The sequence below is a fragment of the Hibiscus syriacus genome, unplaced genomic scaffold (genome assembly GCF_006381635.1).
Source record: "Hibiscus syriacus cultivar Baekdansim isolate YM2019G1 unplaced genomic scaffold, ASM638163v2 tig00110940_pilon, whole genome shotgun sequence".
Classification (NCBI taxonomy): domain Eukaryota; kingdom Viridiplantae; phylum Streptophyta; class Magnoliopsida; order Malvales; family Malvaceae; genus Hibiscus; species Hibiscus syriacus.
In genome coordinates this window covers 842,052-859,285 of record NW_024062923.1, presented here as the reverse complement: position 1 = coordinate 859,285, position 17,234 = coordinate 842,052, and the positions used below count along the sequence as shown (strand labels likewise).

Genomic DNA, 17,234 nt, shown 5'->3' with positions numbered 1-17,234 from the left:
TCAAGTATTTTCTGACCTCATTATTGTAGCATCTCTCTTTCTGCGGAAGACGGATTGCAGTTCTATTGTGCATTCCTTTACTTGCAACAAGGCATCCTTGACTGCGGCGCATACATCTAAAAGCCTGAGAGATGCATTAAACAGCTCATCAACACATTCCCTCTTCTGCTCTTGGGATAATATTTGTCGAGTGAAGGGCAGCTGAATCAGTTTGTCAATGCAATCATGCAAATCTTGAAGTCTGCCGAGTTTGTAGTTTAACGATGATGAAGTAGATGCTGACTTGGATGATGCCAATCTACTCAAATGCTCATCAACCTCTGAAGTTAAAGGGTGTGATCGAGAGGGAAAGCTATTAGAACGAGTGTGGTAACTGGTTTGGATGTTTGAAGGAACGGTAGCCATTATCTCTTCCGGAAAGAAAACTCGGAAGTTATTATCTCGATACAATCTTGAAACTTGCCTTCTTGCCTTCATGTACTCAATATATTCTATGAAGGAGGAGGAGACATGAAGAATCTCACCCTTTCAAGGTGCAGTCGTGTGGTAACATGGACTACACACTTATCTGAACAACTATCTTAGCATGGTTTATGCAATGTCTCCCTCCTAACAAGCTCTACAACTCATAACATGAAACTAATTTATGTGGCTAATATTGTTTAATCGTTTTCATTAGCATGTACATGAACATGTGTATGCATTTAACATGGTTGAGTTTATCAAGTTTTTTAATTATGTTCTGAATCTCTTGTCGTGCAGGAGCCAGGCAAAATTTGCAAGCTCAACTTCTACATATCTTGCCAACATATTTTGTCAAATTTTGGGATTAAATACTTATTAAGTCCCTGTTAACTTTGAAGTTAGACAAATTAACCCCTCTCATTATCTAATCCTGGTTCCGTCCCTGCTCCGAATACACAGAGAATATCCACATTGGACATCCGATCTCTATCCAACCATGTTAAAATATAAATCCCATGTGTTTCTTTGCGCCCGTTGATTACCAACCAAGTTGCAGGTGCACGAGAGCTGTTGACAGTTTGACATTGTTTCACCTAAATAACAAAATGCAAATTGAATCATTTGCACGTGTGCTTATGCATATAGTTCTAAACAACAAAACAAGGGGTAGGACAAGATCCACTTTCGTATCTGTTAGGAAAATAAACCGAGTACAAGTAATTTCCCTATAACTAGATTAGTGAGAATGCAAAATAAAAGCGGAAAAATAATACCCGAAAATTGATAACGGAGTTCAGCCAATTGTGCTTACGTCTCCGGGCTGCTGCAGATCTTTTACTAAGAGAGAAAATTTACAGGTGTTTACAAAACACTCACAACTCACAAGAAAGCTCTCTAGTATAGGAAGAAAGAAATGTTTTGGGATGATTTTGAAGCTAAATGGGTAAGGGTATTTATAGTAGAAACTTAGGGACTAATCTTTGAAAATACCCTAAAGTGCAATGACTAAAGTGAATTTACCCATTCCTATTTTCAACAAACATCTACCAAAATTTTACCAAACTTTGAAAAAACATTTTTCAAAGAAACATTTACCAAACTTTGAAAAAAAACATTTTCCAAAGTTGGTTGCCAAACTTTGAAACTTTTAACAATCTCCCACTTGAAGACTGATTTTAATATGTCTTCACACCTCGATCAATGCAGCAGCATGTCTGGTCTTGTTATTCTAGCATGCCAACTGAAGTTGAACACAACTTCATTTTATCCGTAGTCACCGTCTTTGTCAACATGTCTGCCGGATTTTGAGCTCCACTAATCTTTTCAAGTTTCAAAATCCCATCTTCCAGAAGAGACCGGATAAATGATATCTCAATTGTATGTGCTTTGTCCTGGAATGAAAAGACGGATTCTTTGCTAGATGGATAGCACTTTGACTGTCGCAATACAAGATATTGTTTTCTTGTTTCTTGCCTAACTCTTCTAAGAAACTTTGGGCCAAACCATCTCCTTGCTGCTTCCGTAACAGCGACATATTCTGCTTCAGTTGTGGAGAGAGCAACTATCTTCTGTAGTTGAGAAACCCAACTCACTGCAGTTCCTCCTAGAGTATAGACATACCCTGTAGTGCTCCTTCCGATGTCGACATTTCCGGCTAAGTCAGCATCTACATAGCCTGTCATATCATATCTCCACCTTGAAACAAAGTGCTTTGTTTGTGGTACCCCGAATATATCTGAGGATCCATTTGACTGCTTCCCAGTGTACCTTGCCCAGATTATTCATGTACCTGCTAACAGCTCCCACTGCTAGCAATATCTGGTCTGGTACAAACCATGGCATACATCAGACTTCCAATTGCTGAGGCATACGGCACCTTCACCATGTGTGCACGTTCTTCCTCCGTCTTTGTGATTGGTCTTTGGAGAGTCTGAAATGAACACCTAAAGGTGTACTTACTGGTTTAGCATCTTGCATGTTGAACCTGGAGAGTACTTTGTTGATGTACTCAGCCTGATAACATCAAAGTCCCCGACTTTGTGTCTCTTGATCCTCATCCCCAAGAATCTGCTTGCAGCGCCCAGATCCTTCATAGCAAACTGCTTCGACAATTTTTGCTTCAGTGTATATCTCTTGCATGTCTGAGCCTGCAACGAGCATGTCATCAACGTACAATAATAAAATAATGAAGCTGTTGTCGAACCTCTTGATGTAGCAACAATGATCTGCTTGGCATCTGATAAAACCACTGCTACTCATGAAACTATCGAACTTCTTGTACCACTGTCTAGGAGCTTGTTTTAAACCATACAAGCTCTTCTTCAACCTACATACCAGGTTTTCTTGTCTGCCTCTATGAAGCCTTCTGGCTGCCTCATATAGATTCTTCCTCCAAATCACCATGAAGGAAAGCTGTCTTTACATCTAACTGCTCAAGATGTAAATTCTCTGCAACTACAATTTTCAACACCAGTCTGATTGTAGACAATTTTACGACTGGAGAGAAAATTTCATTGTAGTCAATACCTTCTTTTTGCTGAAAGCCTTTGACAACCAATCTTGCTTTGTAGCGTTTGCTCCCATCGTGCTCTTCTTTGATCCTGTAAATCCACTTGTTGTGGAGCGCTTTCTTGCCTGGTGGTAATTCAGCTAATTCCCATGTCTGATTTGACATAAGCGAGTCCATCTCATCTTTCATGGAAAACTCCCACTTGACTGAATCCTCCACTTGCATTGCTTCATCATAGCACTCTGGTTCACCATTGTCAGTCAGCAACAAATAGTGTAAAGAAGGAGAATACCGTTGGGTTGGTTTAGGAATTCTGGAGGAGCGTCTCAGTTCTGGTGTGCCTGGTTCTTCTTGAACTGCTTCAGGATTGATCTGAACATCATTTCCAGAAATCTCCTCGAACTCAGCAAATTCCTTTGTTTCAGCTTCGGTATTACTTGATTCTGCGGTTGACCTATCTTTGTACATCTCATTTTCATTGAAAATGACGTCTCTGCTTCTGATGATCTTTCGATTTTCGTAGTCCCAAAACCGGTAACCGAACTCATCACCACCGTAACCAACAAGACGCATTTTGTTGGACTTGGCATCAAGTTTACTTCTTTCAGCAGAGTTTATGTGTACATAAGAAATACAACCAAACACTCTTAAGTATGAAAGGTTTATTTCTTTCTTGCTCCAAGCTTCCTCTGGTATTCCGCCATCCAAAGGAACTGAGGGCCCACGGTTGATCAAGTAAGCTGCAGTGTTGATAGCTTCAGCCCATAGAAATTTGGGCAATCCGGCATGTATCCTCATGCTTCTGGCACGTTCATTCAGATTTCTGTTCATGCGCTCTGCTACGCCATTCTGCTGCGGTGTTATGGGAACTGTTGTCTCCATCTTGATCCCATTGTTTGCGCAAAAATCTCTGAATCTACTGTCTCTGTATTCTCCTCCATTGTCAGACCTCAACCGCTTGACTTTCAAACCAATCTCATTTTCCACCATGGCCTTCCATTTTCTGAAGTTATCAAAGACTTCTGATTTCTTCTTCAGAAAATAAACCCACACCTTCCTTGTTGAATCATCGATGAATGTGACATAATATAGTGAGCCTGCAAGAGATGGAACTGGGGATGGTCCCCATACATCAGTATGAATCAATTCTAACCTTTCTGCCTTGGGTGTCTTGCCAATCTTGCAAAACTGACTTTCTTTTGTTTGCCAAAGATGCAATCCTCGCATAGTTCCGACATCTACTTCTTTAGATCCGGCAGCTTCCCTTTTGACAAAAGTGTCTTCATCCCTTTCTCGCTCATATGGCCAAGCCTTTGGTGCCATAGGTTGATTTCCATCAGCATCTGCTACTGCAATGATATTCTCTAAATTTGAGGTTACATAGAGAGTACCAGTTTCTTACCACGAGCAATGACGAGTGCTCCTTTGGTAATCTTCCATTCACAGCCTGAAAAGGTTGTGCTATATCCTTCTCCATCAAGCTGTCCAACAGAAATCAGATTTCTTTTGAGGCCAGGAATATGTCTCACTCCTGTCAGCTTCCAGGTGGTCTGGTTTGGCAACTTTAGTCGGATGTCTCCTTTTCCGACGATCTTTAAGGTTTCATCATCAGCAAGATGAACCTTCCCAAAATCACCACTGACATAGTTCTCCATGATTTCTTGGTATGGGGTGGAGTGGAAAGATGCCCCTAAATCCAAGATCCATAATTCAATCGGACTGTTGACGCTTAGAATCATGGCATCACCTGTCTCCTCTGTCACGTTGGCAGATTCCTGTGCACTGGTATCTTTCTTCAGTGCTCGGCAATCTCTTTTGAAGTGACCATTCTTGCCGCAATTATAACAGGTAAAATCTTTATTTCCTGTTCTTGATTTGCCCCTTTTGGATTTTGATCTGCCACGATTTGAATTTCTTTCTGAAGTTCTCCCTCTAGACTCGGTGTGCAAGGCTGAGGAGGTTGATGCTTCACCCGATTCTCTTCGTCGAATTTCTTCACTCAATACCAGCCCGAACATCGTCGAATTTTAATTTGCTGTTTCCCGACGAACTGCTGACTGCTGTAACAGTAGCATTCCAACTGTCTGGTAGATGATATAGAAATTAAAGCTCGAATTTCATCATCGAACTCAATTTCCACTGAACTCAACTGGGTTGTGATTGTGTTGAGTTCATTTAGGTGTTGTGCCACCGATGCCCCTTCCGCCATCCGCAAATTGAATAATCGCCTCATCAAATGAACTTTGTTTGAGGCCGATGGTTTCTCGTACATACTGGAGAGAGCCGCCATAAGACTCGCCGTGGTCTTTTCCTTTGCTATGTTAAAAGCAACATTGCGGGATAACGTCAGTCGGATAACTCCGAGGGCTTGTCTGTCGAGAAGAGCCCAATCTTCATCCTTCATGCCCTCTGGTTACTTTCCTGAGAGAGGTTGATATAGATTTTTCTGGTACAAAAAATCTTCAATCTGCATCTTCCAAAAACCAAAGTCCGCACCATCGAACTTTTCAATTTTCACCTTCCCTTCGTCTGCAGCCATCGCTCCCACTCGAATCTGGCTTCGTTTGGATCGTTTCTGACAATTCTTGCGAATCACCGTGTATTAGAACACCACCGTCGACAAACTCGTATCGCCGACCGAATTTCACTATTCACGAAATTCACTATTCACGTGAATAGTAATGAATAGTAACCTCGCAGAAAATTTGACAAAATTCACAACCAAAAGCTCTGATTACCAGTTGTTAGGAAAATAAACCGAGTACAAGTAATTTCCCTATAACCAGATTAGTGAGAATGCAAAATAAAAGCGGAAAAATAATACCCGAAAATTGATAACGGAGTTCAGCCAATTGTGCTTACGTCTCCGGGCTGCTGCAGATCTTTTACTAAGAGAGAAAATTTACAGGTGTTTACAAAACACTCACTACTCACAAAAGCTCTCTAGTATAGGAAGAAAGAAATGTTTTGGGATGATTTTGAAGCTAAATGGGTAAGGGTATTTATAGTAGAAACTTAGGGACTAATCTTTGAAAATACCCTAAAGTGCAATGACTAAAGTGAATTTACCCATTCCTATTTTCAACAAACATCTACCAAAATTTTACCAAACTTTGAAAAACATTTTTCAAAGAAACATTTACCAAACTTTGAAAAAAACATTTTCCAAAGTTGGTTGCCAAACTTTGAAACTTTTAACAGTATCCTTTGCTCCATTTTCCCCTAACAAAACCGAAGAAAATATTGTGAATGACAGACTATGAAAAAACATATTTTATTTGCTTAAAGCGTGTGAGGTTTGTATATACCATGTGATACTCAAAGTGTTGCAATATCTTCAATGGGACAACAGGAATCTGTACAGCTCATGTATCCATAGAAAAATCTCAGAGATCTTGAATCCTTGTTTAGTAAATGTAATACTGGAGGCTCTATAATTCAGCTTGTAAGTTAAAACGGGTAGCATTTGGTAAAACTAACAGGAATCTGCAGTAAAAATATTGCATCGATAACCATTCTTGAAAGCTAAGAAAAAGAGAGAATATGTGGAAATAAGACTATACTTTTTTTGTTCTAAAAATTGTGTACATGTAAATTATACTTTTATGTACAATTAGAATGCATAAGATTTCAACAGTTGATCAGGCTGTTGAGAACAGCGACTCTTGCTTTGATAAACCTCCTAAACAAGCTTTCAAGACCTTCATTGAGATCTTCGATACACATCACTGAGTTTTGGACATTTTGAACATTCTCAACATGCTCAGATTTAATCAAGGAACTCAATGTAGCTTCAGCATTCACAATTTCATTTGCCTTTTGTTCTTCTTCCTCGCACACGACTCTTTTCTGGTACATGAACTTTGAAACTTGTGACCACCGGCTCAATTTCGATTCAGCCTCTGGCCCTGATATAAAGGACAACAAGGACTCTAGCACGCGGACAGTTACTGCTTCTACTTGTTTTAAGGTGTTAATCACGGCTCCGCTCTCACCATCTCTACTGAAGGAAGAGCTGCTAAGTTTATTCTCCATATGCTTCAAGTTCTTTAAGGCCTTGCAGATTGCCTTTTTCACTGCCTTCCTAGAGGTTAAGTATTTCCTAACCTCATTAGTGAACCCTTCGACTCCTCGTCTTCGGCGCAAAGTCGATTGAAGTTCTAGTGTGCATTCCTTTGTTTGCGACAAGGCATCTTTAGCGGTTCCACATACATCAAGAAGCATGAGAGATCCATCCAAAAGTTCTTCAACCCATTTCCTTTGCTGCTCTTGGGCTAGAGCTTGTTGAGAGAGGGGGGCAATTGAAGCAACATATCAACAGTCATACAAATCTTGAAGACAGTTGAGTTGATGTTCTATCGATGAAGATGTAGAGGCCGACTGAGACGCCCTCAGTAGGTTCAGATCTTCATCAATTTGTGAAGTGATGGGGTGCTTCCTTGAAGGCAGGCTGTTTGAGCGTGCATGAAAAGAAGGCTGGGCATTCAAAGGAGAGGAAGCCATTTCTTTTTTTAGAGAAGAAAGGCCTTTCAATTGTGTTGCAACTCAGTCCAGCTATTTGCCGTCTTCCCATTACCATCTGCTGTGTGTGTATATATATATCACAGGCTGTGGGGAGACAAGAGGAATCTCATTTGTTCTGCAAAAGGGAGGCAAGATCTGCATGCATGACTTGTATAATATAATGTTTAGCAGGAAAGCGTGTACTTGGCCTCATTTTGTTTTTAAAAGACGGGAAGAAGATGGCATATTTCTTGAAGATTCAATTGTCCCCTAACTGAAATACAGCTCAAACAATTTTCTGCAATGCAACTCGTGTATGATCTGAATCAACCGTGTGAATGCCAATTGATTTTGGCTAAGCCAAATGTAATAAATAAATATTTGCACAACTGCAGGGACATATACTCCTCGTTACAACATTATTTATTCAAATTTTCTCCCCCTATCAATGGTTAAACTATCCTCAGCTCACCATTAAAATATTGTCAACCGCTCGAGAATGATGGTTTGAGTAATTACTTTTCACTAATAGCAAGCAGTTCCGTTGAGTACTAACTTCGGATAAAACTTTCTCGGCGTGCGGCCATCGTGATGAGAATATTATCCATGTTGGAAGGAACTGCTGCTTTGCATGAATAATATGGTCACAATTACTTCCCCATTATTTTATTACTGAATTTCACTCCTTTTCTCCTAACCAATGGTTACAGGCAAATCTCGAGGTGAATGTTAACGGAAGCATCTCTCCGGCCGGGTGGTGAATCTGGAAACAACGCAACAGTTTTGTCTTCAAAGGTGAGTGCTGATCGGTGACTTCTTCAATTTCATGGGCTAAGGCTGTTGGTAGTGCGAGTTCTTTGACTAAACAGGCGCCTAAAGAATGTCCGTTGTGTTAATCGGTGGCAGCCTATTGCGAGTGATGGTTAAGCTCAATGTTTATTAGGGAGTGATATGGGTAGGGTCAAGTCGAGCTTTGACATGTTTAAATAAATTTAACTCGATTATTATATTTTTTTATCTGTCATTTAATTCGATTTAAGTTTAAAGAAATTTATACATTTTTTTAAGGTGAAACTCACATCTGACTCGATCCGACATAAATATATATATTTAAAAAATCTTTTATATTTGGTAAAATAAAAATCTAATTTTTAAACAAATATAAAGAGCGAAATATTATTGCAATTAGATTAAAAAACTTTCGTCCTAAATTCAATATTACCTTACTTTTTAAAATTTCAAATCAATCTAATTTAATCTAAAATCTAAAAAAATAACTTTATAAATCAAATTAACTCAAAATTTATCAAACCCGAATCTCATGTCTTTCCCTAATGTTGATGGCCTTATCCAAGGTGTTAAAATCTAATTTAAATGCTAAAGTGATTTTATTAATATAATTTAAATATTAAAATAATTTTAAATAAATAAAATTACTTTATTTGCAGAAAATAGTTTTGGGTTGAACTAGTTGACCCAAGTCGAGCCAGCCCACCTCTGTTGCAACAATATCGTCTCTCTTGCCCTTTGCACAAGTCTCCTCGAAATAAACTCTCACCGGAGCTTTTAATTTTGAAGAACAAATTCGTCTCCCAAACCTTTTGCATCTCCTGCACTACAGATCTGAAAAGCTGAAAGCGATCAAGCAAGGATGTGAGTTCGCATTATCTACTTTTCCTTTGTTTAATCTTCAATTTCTTTGATTTTTCCATCCATCTGTTTTGCTTCGCTTGTATCCATTATGTAAGCTTGATTCTCTTTGGAATTTAAGGATCCATCTACTGAAAGGTTTCTTTCTTTGTCTTTATATCCATGGCTGCTTCGACTTAAAAATGTGTTTGAACTCGTCTAAATTTTTGATCCGATACATGTTTCCCGTTTCCTGCGTCAGATTTAATTAATTAGTTTAATTAAGGAATAGGGGAAATTGGAGGAGACGAGGAAGATTAAGATAATTAATTAGGATTTGGGTTTTCCATGCACGCTTTCGCGTTACTTGGGGAGAATTAAGCGTTGTAAGTTTTCCATTGGTAATGTGGTACTGTAACAAGCTCGTACCTCATACAGCTTTGTTTCTTTAGGTTATAGATACATCCGCTGATTGGTTTCCTGTGTTTTATTAATTTCTCATAATGATGTTTCAGATAAAAAAAGTATGACCACTCTTGATTCGATTGTAGCCTATAGAGTTGGCTACATACTTTGAGCAAAACTCTAGTTTTGGTTTGTTACTTTCATGTTTATACCATGCATAAGTATGTTGAACTGGATAGCGGTCATTGCTTTTCTCAGAGACCATTAAGACCTCAAATAATTATTATGGTGAGATAATTTAGAGATTTGTTAATTTTTTGTTTGCAGTCATGTATCCAAGGTCATTTGGTTGAAAGGGAAGTTTGTTAGATTAGCTATGCTTAGCGCCAGATTTTCGAACAACAATATTAGCATTATTTAAGGTTGACCTTGAGTAGCCATGATTGTCCTTGGACTAAATATTACTATCATATTGTAACCGAAAGCATTAGATATTGTGTATGAAGAGGGAGTCAGATCCTCCAAGAGAGGGAATTATCTTTATGGAGATGATGTTGTGTCTTTTCTCCTAGATCAAACTGTGTTACAACCACCTCTCAGCCTCCTCTTCTTTTATTTTTTTCCCCTTCCCAAAAAAATGCAAATCATCTTGTAAAATATACCTGATTAAAAGCAGAAATATTTGATTTATTCTCATCTCTCTCTCCCTCTCCCTCTCCCTCTCCCTCTCCCTCTCCCTCTCTCTGTGTGTGTGTATTAGTTGCAAATTCAGTTTGGAACTATTCTATCTTCCAATATTTTATTTTGGTGTGTAATTTTCTTTCTTATTGCAAGTGGAAAATGAAAATATGAACTACAAGTTAGGTTTGGTTAGCTTCAGTTTTTAAGAGTTTCTGTTGGTATTCAGTTTGAATTTTCAGAAGCTCGTTGATTTCTGTTTAGATTTATCCCTCTTCATAATTGACCCTGCCAAGTAGCCATACTCTCCTTTTAATATATTCCTTACATTGCTGTGCAAAATCACTTTCGTAGGATGCATTTGGTGCTAAACAAGAACATAAGGTTTGGTTGTGTTTAGTTTCTCCAGAGTTGCTGTTAGTGTTCTGTTTGAATTTCTGAATTTCACCAACTTCTTTTTTTGTTGAACTAATATTTGATTTTGATATAACAAGTTTTATTAAGTGATTAAATTGTAAAAAATCAAGATTTGTCATAGGAAGTTCTTAAAATGATTTTACTAAGTTATATATATTCAAAATTGAGTTTCAAGTGTTTTGATTTAATCCGTGATCTTAAAATATTTTCTTAGTGTCAAAAATACAAAAACAAGTCAATTTTTTACCCCCAGTTTTGAAATTACAAACCAGTACTGAAACTCATTTTCCGGAAAGCTTTTTGGTTTTGGAACCAAGGCCTCGGTTTTGAAACCAGATCTTCGATTTCAGAACCCCCTTGGCATTTTCAAAATCAACTGGGCACAACATGCTACAATGTATTCTTTGTGGAATATGCATGATAAATCACTGAGCTTCTCTCCTATATCTTTGATGTTATTCAAGCATGAGTTATGCCTTCACTTTTTTTCTTTACATGCTTGAATTCTTGATGCTTGAAATAGAAATTTGGTGGTTACATTACTGGTTTTCGCTGTATGTAGTATCTTATCTTTGTAAACTCTGTATAAAAAGGGAAATTAACATATCTGATTGTGGGAGAAGGAAAAGGAAATTAGATTATCTTTGATGTTATTTCCCCTTGCTCCTATATATTTTTGTTTGTTTTTTATTATTTAGCTTTTTCTTGCCTTCTTTTTATGTTATTACGCTCCTGGAATCATTTCTTTTTGTTGGTTTTCTGTGTAACAATAATATCTGAAAGGGACTTGTTTCTCTTCCTTATTTTCTATTTTTTGTTAATTGTCAAGCTATAACAAAAGATGTCTCGAAGATACGATAGCCGCACAACAATCTTCTCCCCAGAAGGTCGTCTTTACCAAGTTGAGTATGCAATGGAGGCCATTGGAAATGCTGGCTCTGCAATTGGACTATTGTCAAAGGATGCTGTAGTCTTAGTTGGTGAAAAGAAAGTTACTTCCAAGCTTCTTCAAACCTCTACATCTACGGAGAAGATGTACAAGATTGATGATCACGTTGCTTGTGCTGTGGCGGGAATAATGTCTGACGCGAACATCCTCATCAACACTGCAAGGGTGCAAGCACAACGGTACACATTTGCTTACCAAGAGCCAATGCCTGTTGAGCAGTTAGTCCAATCTCTTTGTGACACGAAGCAGGGATACACGCAGTTTGGTGGTCTTCGTCCCTTTGGTGTTTCATTTCTTTTTGCAGGATGGGACAAAAATTATGGTTTTCAGCTTTACATGAGTGATCCTAGTGGAAATTACAGTGGATGGAAAGCTGCAGCTATCGGTGCCAATAACCAGGCAGCACAGTCAATGCTAAAACAAGATTACAAGGACGATATCACAAGGGAAGAAGCTGTCCAACTTGCATTGAAGGTGCTGAGTAAAACCATGGACAGCACTAGCCTTACTTCTGAGAAGCTTGAACTGGCTGAGGTTTTCCTTACACCTTCTGGGAGTGTAAAGTATCAGGTCTGCTCACCCGAGTCTTTGAGTAAGTTGTTACTCAAGTTTGGAGTGACCCAACCTGCTACTGAGGCTTCCTGAGCTAGTTTCCTTCCAACGAGTTTATCGTACTACTCTCTTTTATATTCAGTCTGCAAGTGGAATTGAGAAGTCTGTCGGATCATAACGTTGATTGTTGTGAACTATAGAACTTTGAACTCGTTAAATGTTGATGCTGTTGCTGCAATCAGTTTTCTGTTGGAACATCAAGTAGTTGCTGTAGAATATGATTTTGTAACAGCCCCATTTCCTTAGCTAAACTGTCAGCTTAGTTATGGCATTTCAATTTACCATGACCAAATCTAAAATTCTGTTTTTATGATCTTACCATGCGTTGGGCCTAGGTCGAATGCTTCGATTTTAGGTGTTGAAAATTGATGCTTTGTTTACTATATAACATGATCCTAGTTTCAATGTTTTAACTTGCTTATTTGAGATCGCTATGCTTGTTAAATTCCATGCTTTAGAGGGAATACCGTGCTTTAATACGCTGATGCGAGCTTTCCATGTTTAGATGGAGCTAATACCATGCTTTAATACGTTGATACGAGCTTGCCATGTTTAGATGGAGCTAATACCATGCTTTAATACGTTGATACGAGCTTTCCATGTTTAGATTGAACGAGTACTTCTAAGTAGTAGCTAGGAATGCGGCTAGCTACTATTATCTAATTTGATAGTTCTATGTTTAGGTTGAATTCGTGCCTTACTATTTCACAACCACACTCAAAAAGACAGTTTTTGTTTTGAAAGATATTCGGGATCCTAACGAGTATAATCGAGTTTAAGAATTATACATGATAGTTCAAAATAAATAAATCATGATATTTTCGAGTCCCATATTGTTTATATTTGAGTTTTTTTTAAAGTAATTAAATATAATTACTAATCTTTAGTTATTGAAGACAAAGTTCATATACGTGTCACCGTCTTTGTTCGACCGACTTGTATCCAACTCGTGCAAATGTATTTCTATCATGTACTACACGTGTTGTTGTTTTTTTAAAAATAAAATTCATATATAATTTTTAAGATTTTAGCATTTTTTCCCTATTTTGATCCTATATTAAGTTAATATGTGAGAGACCATCCAGAAGATCTATTACGTCAATAGAGGTTCATCTACAAAATATCTTTAAAAAAACACTATCCACTTGGTGCATTTTTATCAAAAGAATGTTGTTTTGGTAAATAATGTTATTTAAATTTTATTTTGATAAGAAAAAATGTTATTTTTAGTATTATTCTCATAAATTAACTTTTGATGTAATTAAAGTTTGTGACTATTTCTCTAAATAATATTAATTTTAGAATTCGAATTTAGATGTCTCATTAAAAGGTATATTATTATTATAATTAATCTTTATTGATTGGTTTTTTAATAAATCTTTTTATTTCTTTTAAAAATAATAGATGTTATTAGTTTACTTCATTCGATTTTGTTTTTTATAAATATTTTAATCATTTTGTTGTGTGTGGTAGAAAAAGAATTAAACGATTAAAAAATAAATTATATAAAATTAAAAATAATGCTTAGTTTTTAATTTATCCTAAAGTAACATATTATATAAAGGAACAATGTACTTCAAGACTTTCTTTAACATTCTAGCTCTCTCCTTCTGGCAGAAAAGAAGAGCCCAGTGAGAACCGAGAAGTGTAATATAAGATTCTCAAAACAGATATACAAGTGCAACCGGAGAACGTGAGACTTCCCCCTCTCTTTTGTATTTCTATGTTTGTTTTAATTTGATCTGAGAAACAGAATAAAAGAAAAAGATGGCGCCGCCAGCAGCAGCGGGCGGAGGTGGAAGCGGTGGAGGAGGAGAGCAGCCGCGACAGCAGCAGCAACAAAATGGATTTGGAAAAACATTAACCGGAATCATTAGGATCGCCGTGTTTTGGTATTTTGCTTCCAAATTCTTTTCTCCAAAAAAGACCGCCGAGCCTTCTACCCTCATCAACAATCTCTTCCAGAAGGGCGAACCCCTGGTATGTCGGATACATCAAAATTCACTAAATTGACCAACCCAAACCGATAGTTTCCTTGTTAAATGACTGTGTTCGTCTTTTGGTAGGATATGTGGTTTTATCTTTCTGAGCACGAAAAGTTCAATGACTTTGGAAACGAAGCTCTTGTGTGGCATGAAACTAATATTCCTTATGCCACTTGGGGTCCTGAAAGTACCCGTACTCTTTCTATGAAGTATTATCCTCCTCAGGTCAGGTGTTTGAAAATGCATCCTTTGCTTGCTTGCTTGCTTGCATGCTTGCAATTTGGTTGTTGTTCTCTTAGAGTTGGATACATTAAGAAGTTGATGTTTTAATCTTGCAGTCCCTGAAAAACAATGGCAGTCTCTATGCCCACGTTTTCTTTGCACGCTCGGGTTACCCTCCAGATCCAAATGACCCTGAATACCAGCCTCAAGCTGCCTTTGGAAGGACTCACTGTGAGTTTCTCTCTCTTTCCCTCCCTCTGTCTCTCAAATGATTCTTTTCTCTAATTGCTGGAAATTAATGGTGATCAAGTAACCTCCTTATTATTGATTTCAGCTGTTGTGGCATATTTACCCAAGTCAAGATCAGATAAGAAGAAAAGTCTTCTTGGGAACACCAAAGATGGTGAAGGAGTTGAATCCGTGGCTATGGTTTGTTCTTTACTAGTATAACTTATTTCATCAATGGATGAAATGTGTGAACTTTGAGTTTTGTTTGATGTTCTTCACGCTAGGTTGTCATGCATTTCTGTTCTCGTAGGTGCTTTGAATTCCCTTGAGTGTTGCAGTAATATAATGATCTTAGTATTGAATCATGTTGCTTCAGGTGGCTGATGATGCTGAAACTGAATCTAAAGATGATGGCCCTAAAGAGTGGATGGCTTATTGGAAGCCAAATATTACCATTAACTTGGTTGAAGATTTCACACGGTAAGTTTACGTAATGTTCTGTAAATGCGCACTTTGGTTTTGTTTATTTTTATTATTCGGCATGATTTGATTCCTGTGTTTCTTGGAAAATAAAGAAATTCTTGGCTTTCAAGAATGGTAAAAATAATTCTGTAGTTTTGGGGGGAAAATTATCTCTACATGGATGGTTTTTTATTACTTATACACTTTGGAAGCATGTGTTTAGGATGTTGGTTTTCTTCTCTGCAGATATCCAATTTTGGAACAAGAATAAGTCTATGGAAGGACTGTCTGCAAAGTCTGTTGTAGTGAGCTTTCTGTGTCAGCTCATTGTTTTCCTTTATCTACTTGATAATGAGACATCATGGATGATACTTGCAAGTTCGGGAATTGGATGTTGCATCGAGTTTTGGAAAATAGGGAAAGCTATGCACATAGAGGTATGAGCTCAATTTTGCAGTTGTTTTGCTTGGTACTGTTTGCGTTGTGGGCATCCTCCCAGGAAGGGAAAACAAAAAAGGACTTGCTTTTAGATGCGTATATTCTGAGAGTTCAATACTGAATAATATCCTTGTTTATGTTGAACTTTCCTGATTCTGAGATGATGATCATGCTTTCTTCTTGATTAACTGAGTTAACTTGTAATAAGTATTTTACATTGAAAGACCATTTTTGTGGATTGCAAATATATGCTGTCATTACCTTTTATTCGAGGCTTGATTTTTCATACTTGATGGTGTTACATCTTGGCTAAATCTGGTTTATTTTATCTGCCAGCTTTTTGTTAACTTATTGTCAAAATTTGTAATATTTCTTGTCATCTTCAGATTGATAGAAGTGGAAGGATACCCATGTTACGGTTCCGAGATCGTGATTCGTATGCAAGCAATAAAACTAAGGAATACGATGATATTGCGATGAAATACCTATCCTATGTGCTCTTCTTCCTTGTTATATGCTTTTCCATTTACTCCCTCATGTATGAGCGTCATAAGAGCTGGTATTCTTGGATTCTCTCTTCACTCACGAGCTGTGTATACATGTTTGGTAAGCCATCTCTCCTTTCATGTTTCTTTCTTCGATGCTACCGTGGGTTACGTACCGTCAACAAAAACTTATTAACATAGTGAAAGTCTGATGTTGCTATCCGGTGTTTTTGGCAGGTTTTATCATGATGTGCCCTCAACTATTCATAAACTATAAACTCAAGTCCGTGGCTCATTTACCCTGGAGGCAAATGACCTACAAGTTCCTCAACACCATCATCGATGATCTCTTTGCATTCGTCATAAAAATGCCAACGCTTCATCGGCTTTCCGTCTTCCGTGATGGTAAAAACGAAAGAACAACTTTTAAATGTGTTGTTTTCCCTTGCACACTTATGGAGTGATTCTGGTTCTGACAGTGATGCTTAAACTTTTTGCAGATCTTATATTTTTAATCTACCTGTACCAGAGGTGGATATATCCTGTGGATAAGAAACGCATAAACGAATTCGGCTTCGGCGGCGAGGATGATAATGATCAGACGGCTGCCGTTGCCAATGAAGATGACAAGAAAACCAATTGATGTTAGCCACTCTTTAGTGCAAAAAGAACAAAAGATGTAAAAGATTGTTACTGTACTATTCCATAAGAATTTTAGGAACTTGGATGGTTAGAAAGTTGTTGAAAATTTTGGGTTAAAGATCCGTAGCAGGACAACAACCTTGGATTTTGTTGGATATTTAACCCACCATATAAAGACATAAACTACCAACCTTCCTGGAAGTTGCATTCATGTCTTTTTTTTTTAATTATTTCAACTTTTTTTTCTAAGAAATTTTATTTTAACTTTTTACAATTACATTAATCATCTTCTTCAAGAGATGGTCCAACCCTTTTTCTCTTTTCTTTTTACTTGATAATAATTTATTTTATGAATTATAAGTGTCATGGTTGAAAAAAATGTCAATAGAAAGTTTATATTAGATTCCAGTATCACAAGAGTGGAAAATATTTTCCTTCAAACAATATATTCATAAAAATTTATTTAACGAGTGATTATATATGAAATGGCAAAGTCTTTTCTCGGATTTAACATTTTTATTAAGAGGTAAATTACACCCATGATGACTTAATTATGAGTAAATTTCATTTAGCGAATAGTTGATGTGGTGGTTAAAAAATAGTAT

General features: G+C 37.3%; 4 protein-coding genes across 5 annotated transcripts; 2 read left to right on the top strand and 2 right to left on the bottom strand.

The window, feature by feature from the left end:
- LOC120147481 lies at positions 1 to 477 on the bottom strand. Its single transcript, XM_039160853.1, has one exon. The coding sequence runs from the start codon at positions 475 to 477 to the stop codon at positions 1 to 3; it is 477 nt and encodes a 158-aa protein (XP_039016784.1).
- Positions 478 to 6,604: 6,127 nt separating this feature from the next.
- On the bottom strand, positions 6,605 to 7,477 carry LOC120147480. Its single transcript, XM_039160852.1, has 2 exons — positions 7,315 to 7,477; positions 6,605 to 7,254 (listed from the first exon to the last, which is right to left on the bottom strand). The coding sequence occupies exons 1-2, from the start codon at positions 7,475 to 7,477 to the stop codon at positions 6,605 to 6,607; spliced, it is 813 nt and encodes a 270-aa protein (XP_039016783.1).
- A 1,511-nt stretch (positions 7,478 to 8,988) lies between these two features.
- On the top strand, positions 8,989 to 12,418 carry LOC120147422 (proteasome subunit alpha type-4-like). Of its 2 annotated transcripts, none has more exons than XM_039160799.1 (2): positions 8,989 to 9,126; positions 11,424 to 12,418. In XM_039160799.1, exon 2 carries the CDS (start codon positions 11,448 to 11,450, stop codon positions 12,198 to 12,200), a length of 753 nt encoding a protein of 250 aa, XP_039016730.1. In that variant the 5' UTR covers positions 8,989 to 9,126; positions 11,424 to 11,447; the 3' UTR covers positions 12,201 to 12,418. The 2 variants fall into 2 exon arrangements, with proteins under 2 accessions (XP_039016730.1, XP_039016731.1); XM_039160800.1 differs by having other exon boundaries at positions 9,005 to 9,130; positions 11,436 to 12,418.
- Positions 12,419 to 13,884: 1,466 nt separating this feature from the next.
- Positions 13,885 to 16,751, top strand: LOC120147478 (cleft lip and palate transmembrane protein 1 homolog). The gene is made up of 10 exons (XM_039160851.1): positions 13,885 to 14,147; positions 14,234 to 14,377; positions 14,491 to 14,605; positions 14,709 to 14,803; positions 14,979 to 15,082; positions 15,174 to 15,199; positions 15,311 to 15,501; positions 15,889 to 16,108; positions 16,225 to 16,392; positions 16,488 to 16,751. The coding sequence occupies exons 1-10, from the start codon at positions 13,935 to 13,937 to the stop codon at positions 16,628 to 16,630; spliced, it is 1,419 nt and encodes a 472-aa protein (XP_039016782.1). The 5' UTR covers positions 13,885 to 13,934; the 3' UTR covers positions 16,631 to 16,751.
- Positions 16,752 to 17,234: the final 483 nt, after the last annotated feature.

Coding starts and splice junctions, on each gene's coding strand:
- LOC120147481 (XM_039160853.1), bottom strand. CDS start 477: ATGAAGGCAAGAAGGCAAGTTTCAAGATTGTATCGAGATAATAACTTC.
- LOC120147480 (XM_039160852.1), bottom strand. CDS start 7,477: ATGGCTTCCTCTCCTTTGAATGCCCAGCCTTCTTTTCATGCACGCTCA. Junction 7,255..7,314: donor GATAGAACATCAACTCAACT/GTCTTCAAGATT, acceptor TCTCTCAACAAG/CTCTAGCCCAAGAGCAGCAA.
- LOC120147422 (XM_039160799.1), top strand. CDS start 11,448: ATGTCTCGAAGATACGATAGCCGCACAACAATCTTCTCCCCAGAAGGT.
- LOC120147478 (XM_039160851.1), top strand. CDS start 13,935: ATGGCGCCGCCAGCAGCAGCGGGCGGAGGTGGAAGCGGTGGAGGAGGA. Junction 14,804..14,978: donor GAGTTGAATCCGTGGCTATG/GTTTGTTCTTTA, acceptor ATGTTGCTTCAG/GTGGCTGATGATGCTGAAAC. Junction 16,393..16,487: donor GCTTTCCGTCTTCCGTGATG/GTAAAAACGAAA, acceptor AACTTTTTGCAG/ATCTTATATTTTTAATCTAC.